At 49.4% G+C, this 16527-nt stretch overlaps 1 protein-coding gene across 2 annotated transcripts; it reads left to right on the forward strand.

The window, feature by feature from the left end:
- The first annotated feature begins 562 nt into the window (after positions 1–562).
- On the forward strand, positions 563–16218 carry PROKR1 (prokineticin receptor 1). 2 transcript variants are annotated; one of them, XM_019809603.2, is made up of 4 exons: positions 563–1680; positions 3366–3442; positions 3612–4259; positions 12923–16218. In XM_019809603.2, the coding sequence occupies exons 3-4, from the start codon at positions 3775–3777 to the stop codon at positions 13617–13619; spliced, it is 1182 nt and encodes a 393-aa protein (XP_019665162.1). In that variant the 5' UTR covers positions 563–1680; positions 3366–3442; positions 3612–3774; the 3' UTR covers positions 13620–16218. The 2 variants fall into 2 exon arrangements, with proteins under 2 accessions (XP_019665162.1, XP_002928947.1); XM_002928901.4 differs by lacking the exon at positions 3366–3442.
- Positions 16219–16527: the final 309 nt, after the last annotated feature.

Here is a 16527-nt window from a genome sequence, read left to right on the forward strand (position 1 = left end):
CATATAAGTAGAATTCGACAGTATTTGTCTTCTTGTGACTGGCTGGTTTCACTTAGCATTATGTCCTCAAGTTTCATCCATATTGTGTCATATGTCATAACGTCCTCCCTTTTGGAAGCTGACTTATATCCCATTGATTGTATACATCACATTTTGTTTATCCATTCATCTACTGATGCATCCTTGGGCGGTTTCCACATTTTGGCTATGGTGAATAATGCTGCTGTGAACATGGGTGCACAAATAGTTCTTGAGACCCTGCTTTCAATGATTCTGGGTATATATCCAGAAGTGAAATTGCTGATCCTATGGCAATTCCATTTTTTAACTTTTGAGGAACTGTCATACTGTTTTTCACAGGGGCTGTCTCATTTTACCTTCCCACCATCAGCACACCAGGGTTCCAATGTCTCCACATCCTCACCAACACTTGTACTTCATTATTTTTTTTAAAGATGAGAAATATTCTCAGGTATGTATATTAAAAAAACATGTATTCTCAGGTATGTATAAAAAAAAACAAAACCTGTTCATCCGTTGACGGACATTTGGGTTGTATCCATCTTCTGACTTATTGTGAATAATACTGCTGTGAACACTGATGTACAAGAATTTGAGTTCCTGCCTTTTTTTTTTTAAGTGAAATTTCTGGATCATAGGGTATTTAACTTTTGAGAAATCTAGACTTTTGAAGGAGATCCGTGCTCTGTTAAGTTGGCTCTGGTCATCCTAGCCTTCTTCTGGACAGATACGGGTGGGCGGGGGACTCCTCCCTCTCTCCGGCATCCACACTGTCCCCAGCCCCTCACTTCACTGCTTTCGGGAGGCTCTTTTACACAGAAGGGCAGGCTGCGGAACAGAGGCTGACCCTGGTGTGCAGCTGGGCTTGCCCGAGGGAGCGAGGTTTAGGTCGGTCCCAGCGTCTCCAGCGAGGGCGGTGCTGTGGGCGGGAGGGGAGGCTCCTCCCGGTTCTTTGAAATCCCACCGGCTAAGCCGGCCGCGTCCGCCCTCTCCCGCTGCGGGAGCTGACCAGGTGGGCCGGCCCACAAGTCCGTGCCCCGGGGCGGGCACGGCGGGAGGCTGGTACTCCTTGCTCGGATCCGCGCCGAGCTCCGCGCTGAGCGCCAGCGCCCCGATACTGCCCGCGGCGGTCGTTCCGGAGCTTGAGCGCGGGGAGCGCTCGCCGCCCGGGCCCGGCTGCCTCCGGCGTGTCCTCTCCGCCAGCTGCAGTCTCTGCGTCCCCGACCCTCCGGCCCGGGCTCGACTCCCGGATCCCCAGCCGCGCGCCTGCCCAGCGACCACGACGTGCCTAGTCCTGCCCCCCGCCCCCTCCGCCTCCCCGAAGCCGGGCCCCCACTGCGTCCGGGAGACCTGCAGACTCGGCCCGAGCACGCTTCTTCTAATCAGCTGGAGGTGCCCTGGGCTCCCCGCGGCCACCGGGGGCGGGGACCGCCGGTGCTGGGCGGGCCCGGGCCGGGGGTGGCCTTGCCTCGGGGTCCGCGTTCCTGGGATCTGCGGCGGTGGCGCGAGCGCAACTCCCGCCCGAGCCGGGAGAGAAGCCGGAGGAAAGGAGGAAGAGAGGGGACCGGTGCGGTCCCTGCGGGCCTCAGAGAGCAGCGGTTCGTGTCCCCGGGCCCGGATAGAGAACCGGGACTTCGTCTGCCCGCCGGGATGCCGCAGGTACCGAGCGCTCACTCCCGGAGAGATGCTCCGAGGACCCCACGCTGCATGCGCGGCCGCCGGGTGCAGGGGTCCTGAATGGGGAGAAGGCTTTTCAAGAGGCTTGCTTTCGTGCTCATTTCCTCGCGGGAGCCGGGCTACCCGTCCCTCTGCCCTTGGAGTAGCCTTCGCGACTCCTTGGAAAAAGCTGGGAGCCCCAGAGGGCTTCTCAGCAGGGGCTGCAGAGAGGCTTCCAGTGATGCGCCGGGTCTGGCCAGGGGGCGAGCGCTCAACGCCAGGGCCCCAGGGGACGCCGGGTGGGAACGGAATGGGGTTCCTCTTCAAGAGGCAAGAATACAGAAGAAATCGCAGGACAATTTCTCCCGAGTGCTAAATCTCCCAACACCCCCCGCGCCCGGAGAAGTGTTTATTACCCTTTGTTTTTAAAACCTGATTTGGAGCCTTTCAGGTAGCATGCTTGGAGGATACCCCTGGGGGGTGGGCATGCCTCGGAGACACACAGGGCCTGAAAGGGGTGAGGACTATCCCACCAAGGATTGCAGCTGTACTTGTGGGGACCCCAAGACTCGGCCCCCTCTGACCTTGAGCTCACGGTTGTGCTCACACCTGACAGGGGCAAAGGGCAGGGACTGAAAGGGACAGAACTGATGGCTCAGAGGAAGGAAAAAATGTGAGAAAAATGGGAGTGAGGAGTTGAGGAAGAGAGGCAGGTAGTGGCTGGGACTCATTGGGGTGCAGAATGACTTTACCCCGGGTCCCCCAAAGACAGGCTCTGGAGAGCTCAACCATGAGGATTGTGGACGGCAGGCTTTCCCAGGGTACAAGGGCTGCTAGGTGTCTCCGGGTTCCAGGAGCCTCAGGTTTCCCATGCCTGCCTGCCCACTGTGGTGTTCCGGACATTTGACGCGCTCTCCAGACCCCAGCCTTCCTACATCTCAGGAACGTGGTCTGATGTTTGCAGGCTCTGGGCTGGACTGGGACTGCAAGCAGAGGGCAGGGGTTCCTCCTGGTTTTGGGTCCCCAGCAGTGCAGTCTCCCCCTCCCCATGTGCTGCGGTGGAGTCATCTGGGTCAGGGTTCCCCTCCCCTTCCTTGTGGCTGACTAAGGAGTCCTGAACACTCAATAGTAATTCTTTGCAGTCCTGGGGTGTAACACCCTCTCTCTCTAGGGAGCTCCCTGCTTTACAGATGTTATTGATCTACTGCCTGGAAGATGTTGAAACTCTGAGTGTTTAAGTCTTTACCTCCGGACACACCACCAGTCAAGGAAGGGTTTTGCTCCAGAGCCCCATTGCTAACCCATTCCGTGATTTAGGCTGTGACTTCAACCCTGCAGCCTCTGTCTGGGGACAGACCTTGTTAAATGCTGTGCCTGACTACTAGGGTCACAGCAGACTTGGACATGGTGCAGGAAACCCAGGGAGGAGAGGGAAAGGGGGCTGCCAGGTAGGCTTTGGGATTTTAGAGCCATGTTCTGCCAGAGGAAAGAGACCAGCTCAGGGGGAGCAGACAGGCTTGTCTCATAGATGGCTGATGATATTCAGAATAATTTCTTTTAAGCCACAGAATCGGACAATTTCACAAAGACTAAGTTCAAGCTGGTAGGAAGGGAAGTAGAGTTTGGAGAAGGTCACTTTCATTCTTTAGCTTCCCCACACTCAACTTTGGTCCTTTGCAACATTTCAGATCTTCAATGGAAATGAAATAAATTGAGCCAGTGCCTGGTTGTGTCTATAGCAATCCAGCCTTCCCTGAATGAGTGGGTATGTGGTTCTTATTCATTTGTTTCTCTCCCTGGTTCCTTTATTTCCACTCCATCGCTCAGTGTTCATTCTGAGCAGGTGGCTCATGGGTCTGATTGGGTTATAGGACGGTATTAAATTTGGCCAGCTCGCTCACATGTGTAGCCAACTGTTTGTATGTCTTTCAAAGGCTTAGAATGGAGCTCGGATACTCTACCCCAAGATGTTGGCAGACACATTCTGACTCATTAAAGGAGAGCTGAGTGTAAGCAGAGAAGGGAGAAGACATCAGCCTCCCACACATCACCTCAGAGGAATTCTAAGCAGGGTTGCTCAGAGCACCGCCTGGCCAGATGGAGATCACCACAGGGGTCACGGATGAGAACGCCACCAACACCTCCACCAACTTCCTTCCTGTGCTTGCCCCCCATGGAGCCCAGGCTGCTTCCTTGCCATTCAACTTCAGCTATGGTGACTATGATATGCCTTCGGATGAAGATGAGGATGTGACCAATTCCCGTACTTTCTTTGCTGCCAAGATCGTCATTGGCATGGCCCTGGCGGGCATCATGCTGGTCTGCGGCGTCGGCAACTTCGTCTTCATTGCGGCGCTGGCCCGCTACAAGAAGCTACGCAACCTTACCAACTTGCTCATCGCCAACCTGGCCATCTCGGATTTCCTGGTGGCCGTCGTCTGCTGCCCCTTCGAGATGGACTACTACGTGGTGCGCCAGCTGTCCTGGGAGCACGGCCACGTCATGTGCGCCTCTGTCAACTACCTGCGGACCGTATCTCTCTACGTCTCCACCAACGCCCTGCTGGCCATCGCCATCGACAGGTGAGTAAGGCGGCACAGAGACAATAGCAAAGGGGCATTGGACTTGCCCCTTCCTGTACGGCAGGTGGGGACTGATGAGAGACAGCTTTTTTTTTTTTTTTAAAGATTTTATTTATTTATTCGACAGAGATAGAGACAGCCAGCGAGAGAGGGAACAAGCAGGGGGAGTGGGAGAGGAAGAAGCAGGCTCCCAGCGGAGGAGCCTGATGTGGGGCTCGATCCCGGAACGCCGGGATCACGCCCTGAGCCAAAGGCAGACACTCAACCGCTGTGCCACCGAGGCGCTCCGAGAGACGTCTCTATTCCCCACCATGCGGATGCATGGGGGGTTCAAAGTGGGCCCGTCGGCGGGATAGGAAGGAGAATGCTAGTTTTCCAGCTGTGGGCAGACAGAGGAAGTAGAGCTCCCTAGAGCTGAGCAGTGGGAAGGCTTTTGATCCCTCTGCTGTGGACATGCTCCTAGATGTACTGCTCAAGGCCTAGAGGTACGCAGATGGGCATGAGGAGGTGTGCAGGGACAGGTGTGAGTTCCAGGCGGGTACCTTTTGAGTCAACTTGGAAATCCTGAGGAAGATTTTCTCAAAATGCAAGCAGCCCTCCCCCAACCCCAAACACCAGTTGATTTTAAAATAAGATTGATGATTTGTTTTGAACAAAATAGAAGAAAGAAAAAGAAAAAAACGAAAAGAAAGAAAAAAGGTGACATACTTTCACGCGTTCTTCTTTGCTGTTGCATAATCAGTTTGCTCCTTTGCATACATTTGCATGTGACAGTACGGAAGACCTGTTTCTGGTGATGGTAAATCAAACCAGTAAGAGCAGTCTATGCAAATCTTTCTTCTGTTGTGTGTAGTCTTTTCATTTAGGACAATCACTTGTGCTAAAGGACCAGGGTGGTTTTTGTTCCCTCAGGACAATCTTTGCTAGCCCCTCCGCCCAAGGTTTACTCTCATTTACAAAGCACCTTGGTACAGTCCAGAGCCAGTTGCCCGGAGGCTCAGGGCCTCCATGTACTTGGATCTGAACAGCCCGTCTCTCTCCCTGAACCCAGAGAGCCTGGAGCACAGATGCCCTCCCAGTTTCGTGGCCTCAGGGCTCTGGTGGAGTTTAGCCTGCCCCTTGCCATCAGGACCTCCCAGGGCAGTGTTCCAGGGAAGAGCACAGCAGATAGAACCTATTTTCTTTCTTTCTTTTTTTTTTTTTAAAGATTTTATTTATTTATTTGACAGAGAGATAGCCAGCGAGAGAGGGAACACAGCAGGAGAGTGGGGGAGGAAGAAGCAGGCTCCCAGCGGAGGAGCCCGATGTGGGACTCGATCCCTGTACGCCGGGATCATGCCCTGAGCCGAAGGCAGACGCCCAAGGACTGCGCTACCCAGGCACCCCAGAACCTATTTTCTGAAGCCAAAGGCAGAACAACCAAAGATTGGATAACCTGGAAACAGGCCACTACCCAAGACAGGGGGTCAACCCTGTTCTCAAGAAGAAATCTGGCTTTAAAAGCATTAAAGGTTGGGGCCTTCGTCTCTTTCTCATGGAAGGAAGGGCCAGGAGCCCCGGCTCGGTCACCTGTAGAAAGAAGGTGCTCAGAGTTGTCACCCTTGCAGGGGGCTACTTTGGCCAGGGCTCTCCACAGGAGTCTGGGAGCTCCACGCCATTTTAGCCACCCAGGAACAGACCCTGGGTGAATCAGGAAGGGGACAGTCAAGCAGAGTATCTGTCCCTAAGTCCCTTTCAGGGCTGTCCAGGAGGAGATCCAGGAACCTTGCCTCTGACCTTTCTGAAAGTAGAGGCTGAAAGCATAGAGGGTCCTTCCCTGAAGTTTCACTCCAGCAAGACATCTTTGCAGAGGGGGTGCTCTCAGCCACTAGAAAAGTGGGGTAGGTTAGTGCCTGCTTTGGGGCAGGCCCCTGTTTCCTGGGTGAGATCCATTTTACGATGCAGGGGCCCACTTGTGGGAAGGGGTCACACAGCAGGAGGGAGTGGCTTCAAGGGGGACAGAGGCCAGGATAAGTTAAGGGACACTGGGTTATTCTGAACATGTAAGAGGTGATGTCTGTGTCAATCAATCCACCTCGATCTGTTGCATTTTTTTGACATTCATATCCTACGTTTATACCAAACTCAGCTTGTCTGAAATCCTGCAGGCATTTCTCTTGCAGTGTGCTTTGTGTAATGCAATTTAGATACAATAAAAAGGTTCATTGCAGAACATGCCCTGCATCGTGGGACTGTTATGGTTTATGGTGGGCTTGTGATTGGAGACTTAAAGCCAGACATTGGAGGAAAGCGCTGTTGCCTACACAGGCCATCCAGGGGCCTTGGCCACCTAACGGGCTGCTCCAAGGGGTGAAGTTCCTTTACTGATGTTGTGATCTTTGCTTCAAAGTATTTGTATGTGTTTTTACCAACTAATTTCAGTTTTGTGGAACAAGACCTCATTGATTCTTGACTGGCCTTGTGTGTTGTTCAGGATTTAATCAGGGATTTTCAGGTTCTATTTGGTTAGTTTGGGGCAACTCATTTTTATCTCGACCTAACAAATACACTCCAGTTATAAAAATGCCTTTAGTTTTGTTTAATGAAATTGCAGGGGTCGTGTTAGTGGTTATTCTGCCAGGATTCAGACCCTGCTGCAGCACCTGTTAGTGGCAGGGCCCCCGTGAGTTCTTAACCATCCCTCTGCCTCAGTTTTCTCATGTGTACAATGGGAATAATAAGAAAACCTAAGGTAGCGGGTTGCCTTGAGGATTAAAGGATTAAAGGAAGTAAATATGTAATTGTTTGGAACAAGACTTAAACCAGAATAAGCAAAAGTAAACAGTGGATCTTATAATTCTTAAATTAACCCTTCCAGGAACAACAAAACAAACCCAAGTAAACTAATGAAACTTTTCGAGTGGCTAACCTCTTCATTTTCATTGAAGTGATTGCTTTTAGGATGTGATGTTAAAAAAAAGGTAAGGCAAGATTTCTAAGAAACGCAGCTATGAAGATAGAGTGGAACAGAATTATTTACGTTCTAGCTTCTCTGTTTCTGAGCTTGGTTCCAGGGTTCTCGTAGACATCTACACTAGCACAGCCCGGTTGTCACGGCTGCCCTCTCCCTTCCTCCAGCAAGCCTTTGGTTTACAGGACCTGTCAGTGCTTACCCGCCTCGCCTGTGCCCTGTTCACTCCTGCCTGGGCTCCTTGCCTCGGTTCAGTGTCTCTTGGCTCTGCCCGGCTGCCACTGCTCCTCCCCGCACAGTCTGTGCTAAACTCATTCATTCAAGCAGCACGTCTTTGTTTTCCTTTTTGTTTTTTTTTAAGATTTTTATTTATTTACTTGAGAGAGAGAGAGAGTGGGTGAGTGCACGAGCAGGGGCAGGGGCAGTGGGAGAGAGAGAAGCAGGGTCCCCACTGAGCAGGGAGCCTGATGCCGGGCTCCATCCCAGGACCCTGTGATCATGACCTGGGCCGAAGGCAGACTCCCAACCGACTGAGCCACCCAGATGCCCCCAAACAGCGCGTTTTTGTAGAGCAACTATGATGTGACAGGGACCCGTCCAAGCACTGGGGATACCACGGTGCAGGAGAAAAAACATCTCCTCGCCTTCGTGGGGCTTTTACCCACAGGAGTGGAGAGAGGTAACAGTCAGGCAAACAAACAAAAGTAATTTCAGAAATGCTCTGAACAAAAAAGACAAACACTGAAAGTGACGGAGGATGGGAGCTGCTCCAGGTACGTCGTTGTCAGGAAAGTGTCCCTGAGGAGAAGGCACTTTAAGGGAACACTGAAGAAAAAAAAAAAAAAGCCAGCCGTGTGGAGATTGGGAAAACGCATTCCACACAAAGGAAATCATCAGTGCAAAGGCCCCAAGACAGGAACAAACATGAAGTGTTCTAAGAACAGAGAAAAGGCTCCTGTGGCCTGAGGGAAGAAAGCAGGGCTGCAGCTAAATTAATCTTCTGTCTGTACACATCTCCCCTCTCTTGCTCAAAACCCCCTACTAACTCCATTGTCTACAAAATATGGCTCAAATCCCTTCGCCTTTTATTATGATTATTGAGTCCCTGATGGCCTCTCAGTCTCAGGCTAGGTAAACACATTTATGTCCTATTTTCTAAAAGAGGCTGCCATCTTTTTGAGACCTGTCACGATGGCTTGTTACACTTCTATTCATCCAGGGCCAAGCACTTGCTGAGTGAAGTTTTACTAAAATCCTAGGTGCCCAGAATTCACTGACAGCAAAAAGTTACAAAAGAAGCTGAGTTACAAAAGTTACAAAAAGAGCTGAGCTCTCCAGGAGCTTACCATCCCGGGGAGAGGGAGGGGGATGGTGGAACTAACACTTAAGAGACAGAACATAAAGTAAAGGATAAATCCTAAATGAAATTTACAGAAGGGTGACATCATTGTGTACTAGAGTAGTCAAAGGAGGCTTCATGGAGGAGGTGGACTTTTAACTGGCCTTCAGCAAATGACAATCAGGACAGGAGAGGTTTTCCACGAGGGTAGGGCAGTGTTTGCAAAAGACGAGGTGGGAATGCTTGAGGTACGAGGTCCCTTGGGAAGGTCTGTGGGATCCTTGGGGACAAGGAACAGAAGCAAAGTCAAAATCAGAAAGGATAGGGTCATATTCCAGAAAATCTCAAAATCTAGGTAAAGAAGTCAGACCTGATGGAGCGGGGAGCTGAAAAAGATCATCAGAGGACTCTGTCCCCCCAAGGTCTGGGTTCCCTCTTGGATGTGGAGACACCTGCACTGGCCTCAATGTGTAATGCATAGATCCCAGAGCATGTGGGGCACCGGGGGACACTCCCTTCTTTACCCAGAATCCAGGGGAAATAGCCAGCCAGCCTGCCCACTGACCACTCTTGTCTTCTGTCTGCATGGGGCCAGCTAAGGCTTGAGTATCTGTGTTCAGTCGTAGGAAGCACAAATGCTGTCCTGTGAGCTCATCGATGGGGCTGACTGGCCCGAGGAGCGGGTTCTGAATTCTCTGATCATCTCATGAATGGCCTAGAAGCTGCTGCAAACTTTATCTCCATGGTTTGATCTGGGGCTGGGTCCTGGGGATGGAGGGAGCCCGAATACTCTTTGCTTAATCACCCAGCCCACCATCATCACGCAGTCACTGCCTGGATGTTTCTTTGTCCAGCAGCCTTCATTCTTTGTTCTCTGGGCAATGTTGGCTCTAAGTGGATCCGGACCTGAGCCACTATACTGGTAGACACATAGGGCAAGCCAAGGGCATACGCGTAGGTACGGAAAAGTTGCTGCCAGTTGCCTGACTCCTTGGAACGTCGATAGGTAGAAACCGACTGTGATAGAGAGAAAAGAGAAACAGGACGGTAGGATTCTGCTAGGATGCCAGGAGGGTAGGAAGAAGGGGTGTTGCTTGCTCTGATAGGAAAGGGAGGGGCCGAGAGGGGGATTGGAGACCCAACTGGATTCAGAGCGAGGTATGGATGGGTCTGCATCATGGTTGTGTCAGTTTCTAGCTGTGTGGCCTTTTGGCAGGTAATTTAACTTCTCCAAATCTCAGCTTGCTCATTTGTGGACTGGCCGTCTTTGTTCTCTTACCTATTCAGTACACTTGGGGATATGTAATGAGAAAGTGCATTCAAAAATGCTCTGTATGGATGCCTGGGTGGCTCAGTTGGTTAAGCGTCTGCTTTCGGCTCAGGTCATGACCCTGGGGTCCGGGGATCGAGTCCCGCATCGGCTCCCTGTTCAGCAGGGAGTCTGCTTTTGCCACTCCCCCTGCTTGTGCTCTCTCTCTCAAATAAATAAATAAAGTCTTTAAAAAAAATACTCTGTAAATTGTAAGCTGCTTTACGAACATAAGCAGGTATTACTATGCTAGAGTTCCGGAGTTGTGATCTTAGCACAGCCGGGGCTGCTGGCAATCCTTGAAACAGTTTTGCAATTTTCCTTTTGGTAAATGTATTTGGAGGGCCTCTTGCACAGCTCCTAGTGCTGACCCCGGGGATGGAGTCGGGGTGAAGGCCGAGAGAGCCAGGATGGGATAAACATCTGATGGGGAGTCACAGGTTACCCTGAAGATTAATTTTGATGTGAAGACAAATAGATCCAATAAAACAGAAAGTAGCAGAGAACTTGAAAAGGAAGTAATTGCCAATAACAGGTAAAAAAAAAAATTGCAACTTATACAGAATAGCTCTGAAAAAAACACATTTTAGGTTGCTAACCATTTCTTGTAAATTAGAAGCCTATGATTGTTTATATGCAGTTGATGCCAGCAGACCAGGTCTGAGGACCCAGAGAGGGTCCCGCAGGACCAGCCAAGAGGGTCCCTGGCTGCACGCTGGATAGAAAGCAAACACAAGCCAACACAAGGTGAAAGCAGTTTATTGAAGGTTTAGAGAGAGTGCAGGGACAGAGTGGGAGACTCAGAAAGGAAAGGAGGAAATCTCTCCTTTGTTCGAGGTCTGGGGTTTTTCTTGGGGACTGTGGTCTAGTATACATGTCCTCCCAGGCATCCAGGAACTGGTTAGAACAAAGACCAGGGCCCACATGTTACTCCTTGGAGCCGGGGGTCTTCGCATTGAGATGTCTGGAGCTGATGGTCTGGAATATGCATATGATGGCTTTGTCGGGTCATTCTCACCTGGTCCTTCCGTGGGTGCTATCTATTCTAAGGAAATCATTACCTTCTTGTCCCTTCCAAGGGGACATATACTTTTGGCATTATGAGGCATGTGTAATGTGGGGGTGCAGTTCCTAGCAAGAACAGAAGCAGGAAAAGGAGCAAAGAGCAGATTTTTATGGAGTCCTATAGTTGCCCTATCTCACAGTGTCTAACGAGCCGTGCAGTATCTCTGTAGGTTGGCGAGGCAGGTGATATTCCCATGCTACAGTTGAGTACGTTGAACCCACAGGGCTAAGAAAAATGACTCAAATTCACATATCAAGTATGTGGCAAAGGTGGGATTAGATTCTTGGTCTTCTGACTCCTAGGTCGGCATCCTCTCCTGCTTGTTCATTGAAAAAAACACTCTGACCTTGAAACATCATAGAGACTGAGGAAGTTGCCATTGAGAAAGGAAGGGATAGAAGTATATAGTGAAAATTCATATAGTATAGAAATAGTCTTTGACAGAGTAATCACTAGAACATGGTGGGACAGATAAAGAGGGAGGGAGCGAGTAAGAGCAAAGATACTAACTCTAAGTGTTTGTTACGAATCCGAGCGAGTTTGGTGCACTCTGAATAGTGGGAGCACTGCAGTCTTTATGAAGGGCCCATACACGTGCATTGACAGGCGCATTGCCAACAGTCCCATTCCACCTTCAGTGCCCGGAAGATTGGCCAGAGTGACAGGGACTGTTGCCGGTGGCAGAGCACTCAAGCAGCCAGCTGGGTGTACAGGGAGTGGACCCAACCCACCAGCTTCATCTCGGATCTCTACAAGAGAGCAGCAATCTCACTCCAGCGAACTCTCCAAATGACGCTCAATGGAGCTGGCTGCCTGAGTTTGGGGGAAGAGGGACACAAACAGCAGGAATATAATCAGGAAAAATAAAATAGGAATGAACTTCTTCCAATCAAAATCCCAAGAACTATGACCTCAAAGGTTTTGGTTTCAAAGGAAATAGAGTCAGTCTGGCTTTCCCGCAGGCTTCTCTCACATTTGGTCTTGGCTCTACCTGGGATAAGCCAGGGACACGTGAGAATGTGTTTATTTCCAGCATTGTTTAGCCATTCCCTCCCACTTCACTCTCCATCTTGCTCCTTCTCCAACTTCTACCCCCTGCCAGACACAGAAAGTCTTCCAGGAAACCAGAGCTCTCTGGGAAGGAGGCTTTCATACCACACAAATGACTCACATCCCCCAGAAAGTGCTCTCTCTTCGTTCCTGGACCACTATGGCAACAGCAGTGTGGTTTTTTGGGAAAGAACAAAAGCAGTATCATTTACTTCTGGTGCTTTGTGGTTAAAAAAATACATTCATATATATTCTTGATTGATTTTTCACATCAACCATGAGATAGGGTTAAATGTTTTCTATCGAGGGTCCTGGGGTATATGACTTTGAGAGAGTCATTCATTTGTCTCCAGGCTCCATTTTTACACCTGAAATATAAGGTACATGGTCACGTGCTCTTCCGTCACCTTTGCATATAGAGCAGTACTTTTAAAAATGTGGAATGAAGACAAAACTTTGCCCACTGCTTCCACTGGAAAGGGCAAGTTCTCCCGACACTCTTTGGAATTATCAGGCCCTCTTAGCTCTAAACGGTGGGGTTATCAGGATGAATGGCCCTGGAAACGGGAAGGACCTGGGAACAGTGCCAGGCCAGAAACCAATGGGAGGCATTACTACTACATTTAATAATAGTTACCATTTATTGAGTATATATCATATTTAAAACTGTGCCAAAAAATTGCGTACACATTGGCACAAACAAGCAACTTAACATTTGCAGGTAAGAGAACTGAGATTCAGTGAGATTAAACGAAACCTGCCTGAGCTTGCAACAGCTAGAAGGGGTAGAACTGGGGTTTGCTCTCAAGCCTGCTTTTCTTGAGAGCCCACATGGTTGGTTGTCGTCCACACCTACCATTCGGTCGCACCTTCTAATGTTGCCCAAACAATATCATCACCCAGAACGTCCTCGTCACCGTGCTTGACCCTATTTCTGTCCTTGTTCTAGATACCTGGCCATTGTCCACCCGCTGAGACCCAGGATGAAGTATCAAACAGCCACTGGCTTGATCGCCTTGGTGTGGGTGGTGTCCGTCCTCATCGCCATCCCTTCCGCCTACTTCACAACCGAAACGGTCCTCATCATTGTCAAGAGCCAGGAGAAGATCTTCTGCGGCCAGATCTGGCCGGTGGACCAGCAGATCTACTACAAGTCCTACTTCCTCTTCATCTTCGGCATCGAGTTCGTGGGCCCCGTGGTCACCATGACCCTGTGCTACGCCCGGATCTCCCGCGAGCTCTGGTTCAAGGCGGTACCGGGCTTCCAGACGGAGCAGATCCGGAAGCGGCTGCGCTGCCGCCGGAAGACGGTGCTGGTGCTCATGGGGATCCTCACGGCCTACGTGCTGTGCTGGGCGCCCTTCTACGGCTTCACCATCGTGCGCGACTTCTTCCCCGCCGTGTTCGTCAAGGAGAAGCACTACCTCACCGCCTTCTACGTGGTCGAGTGCATCGCCATGAGCAACAGCATGATCAACACGCTGTGCTTCGTGACCGTCAAGAACAACACCATCAAGTACTTCAAGAAGATCGTGCTGCTGCACTGGAAGGCTTCCTACAACGGCAGTAAGTCCAGCGCAGACCTGGATCTGAAAACCACGGGGCTGCCGGCCACCGAGGAGGTGGACTGCATCCGACTGAAATAACCTGCTGGACCCTTCAAAGTTTAAACAAAGACAGAGCCTTGGCACGCTGACCGGTGTACTGGGATCCAAACCATCAACAAGAACCCTTGGTTTGCTGCAGAGGGCAGAGTGAACGGACAACTGTGTGAACCGTGTTCCAGGAGCTCAGAACTTCTAAAACTGATGTGACTAGATACCAGCCCCAGGGGCCAACATTCACTGAATGGCTAATTTGCACAGAGTAGGCACTGGTGAAACCCATATGTGTTGACAACATTTAACTGGCAGAGAGAAATTGGGATCAGGCCAAGAAAAATTTTGGGGCACAGAGAGCCTGAAATGAGAGGCTTTCCAGAAGGGAACCCAAGTAGGAGTCTAGGACTGTGGTACATGTGTTTGTAGGGTGATGGGCTCCCTGACCATCTCAGCTACTCATCAGATACTGATGTAGCCCATCTCTAGGATTGTCCTTAGGCTTGAGTTTACTCTTGACATTTGTGGGGTTGGAACAAGAATACAAAACAGGCTCCTGGTTCTTTCTTCAACCCTTCTATTCTCATCTCTGGTCCTGACCCTCACTGTGAGGAGCCTTATGTGCATGCACATAGACACCCAACTTTGCATGGGCCAGTTCTGGCCAAAACCTCCTCCCCAGCACTGCTCCACGGCTACCCCTTGGGTTTCTGGCTGTGGCCATACATGGTGACGGTCATCATCATCAGAAGCCACATAGACCCTGGAAGCCATTTGGTCAAGGTATTAAGGGGTTCTGGGTATCTTGACTTGCTCCAGGGAAGGCCTAGGCTCAGGATGAGTATGTTCTCTTGGCTCCATGGACTTCTCATCCCAAAGGGAGACGTGCAAATGGCAGACCTCTGAGAGCCTGGGTGGCTCAGGGCAGGAGCTCAGATTTTCTAGGTCAAAGGATGATACTGCTTCTACCTCTCAGTTATTCTGTCTTGGACCAATTAGGATTCCCCCTAAGTCCTTCTTGTCTTCCTTCTCTTGTATCCATGTTTATGAAACATAGAGTCTTTGAAAGTAGACACAACACCTCATGGATATGGCTGTCAGCCATTTTCCATTTCCACCAGCTCTCACCCTCACTGTTACGATTTGAGGGCAAGATGTGTTTGTTACGAGTGCCTGAAACCCATCACAGTTATTAATCCTTTGGAATAAGACTTGCTTTTCTTTTAAAATGGATGTACCCTTGGGCCAGATAACCCACCGTATTTCCACTCCTCAGTGTAAATGAAGCCATGTGATCCGGTGGCAGGTGGTGAAGGTTGGTGATACAGCCCTGAGCACCCAGGAAAGACAGGGACATACAAATGGGTGGTGGGTGCCCAGTGAGATTCAGTGACTCCACAGGCTTATTGAGGGCTCATCCGACTTTCTGATGCACCCTCATTGCTTGGTGTTTCAAATTTTGGAACTTGGACTTGTGGAACCAGAAGATCTGATCCAGCCTTGGCTCTGTCCCTTGTGTGACCCTTGATAAAGCTTCTCAAAGGGGACAAAGATAATACCTGTGATATCTCCTGATGAGGTGGTTGTGAAGAACCAGTGAGTTAATATGTGGGTAAACTCTTTTCAGCCACAGGAGTAAACAAAGGAATGGATCAATAATGCGTGTAATGTATTGTGCCTGACAAGGAAAACTTGTCACCTTGGCTTGTGTTTCTAGAAACCTTACCATTTCCCCCTTTGCATTATTCTTTGTGTGAATTATTCCTTAACCTCTCTTAGCCGTGCTATAAGTGTTTTGTTCCTAACAACATGCTGGTACAACAAGGCAGTGAAATTTGGTGGCAAAAGTATAACAGGAAATGGCAGAGTGTCTCCAGTCAGAAGATGAGTTCAGGGTTTCAGGAATTTCAGAATCTGAGTATCTTAATAATCGTGGAAGTGTTGACCATGTTCCTGTGCCTGTTCCCAGCCAGCATGAGTCTGGGCAATGTGATACTGTTTCTGAATCTTTTTTTTACTCTCCTGAGTATGTCTACCTAAAGAGATGACGTGTCCTTTTCCTCTCAATAATTCTAGAGCAGCGCATTTCTAAGGCTATTTAACTGACACCTGTATGGTGTTTCCCCTCCAAATACAGTCAACTCTTTATTTTTGGCTGCAAAGTTCATTTTTTAAATAGTTACTTTATTTCCCTGGAAGACACATTCAAAAACATATTTATTTCTTCCTATTAATCATCCAGCAGACTTATTCTACAGTGCAATCGGAATACTCTCAGAGAATAAAAACTGATTAAAGTATTCGCCCAGATCCAACATGCCTTGGAAGGCAATTCTTATTTCTTATAAAATTACATATTACATTCTAAAATTGGGAACGTTAGCTTTGGACCAAAAAATAATAAAAGGACATAATTTGTTGTTCTGTTCACCTTTTCCATCGAAACGCTAACCAAGAATCGACTATTAAGTAGGAGCTTTTTATGTGTGACAACCAAACTTCTTTTTGCTTTTCAGCCTGGAATATATCAACTTTTCACTTACCTAACCGTCTGTAATATTTTTAGATGTTGTGTCTGCTTGTGATTTTACAGTGAATGAACGTGTTGTGTTGTGATCAAGTGAAATAAAGAATTGTACATATATAATCATGGACTGTAGTGTGCCTCTCATTTTCATCCCTCCTCCCCACCCTCTCCTCAGTTCTGGTGTGGCGCTTCTTTCAGTGAGCACTGAATACAGGCTGATTCCATGATCACAGCAATTGTGAGAACAGAGCTAACTCATACTCCTTTTGCCTTTGAACTTCCCTTCTCTGTCCTAAAGAGATTTCTCTGATTTATGTCTGCTTCCTATAAGTCTGCTCTGGTAAAACCATTAATGCTTTTTAGCATCTGAATGCCAAGACTTGAAATCTGAGGATCCGTTTATGCCTCTTATATAAGCTCAGGCTAACC

Source organism: Ailuropoda melanoleuca, chromosome 4 (genome assembly GCF_002007445.2).
Source record: "Ailuropoda melanoleuca isolate Jingjing chromosome 4, ASM200744v2, whole genome shotgun sequence".
Taxonomy (NCBI): domain Eukaryota; kingdom Metazoa; phylum Chordata; class Mammalia; order Carnivora; family Ursidae; genus Ailuropoda; species Ailuropoda melanoleuca.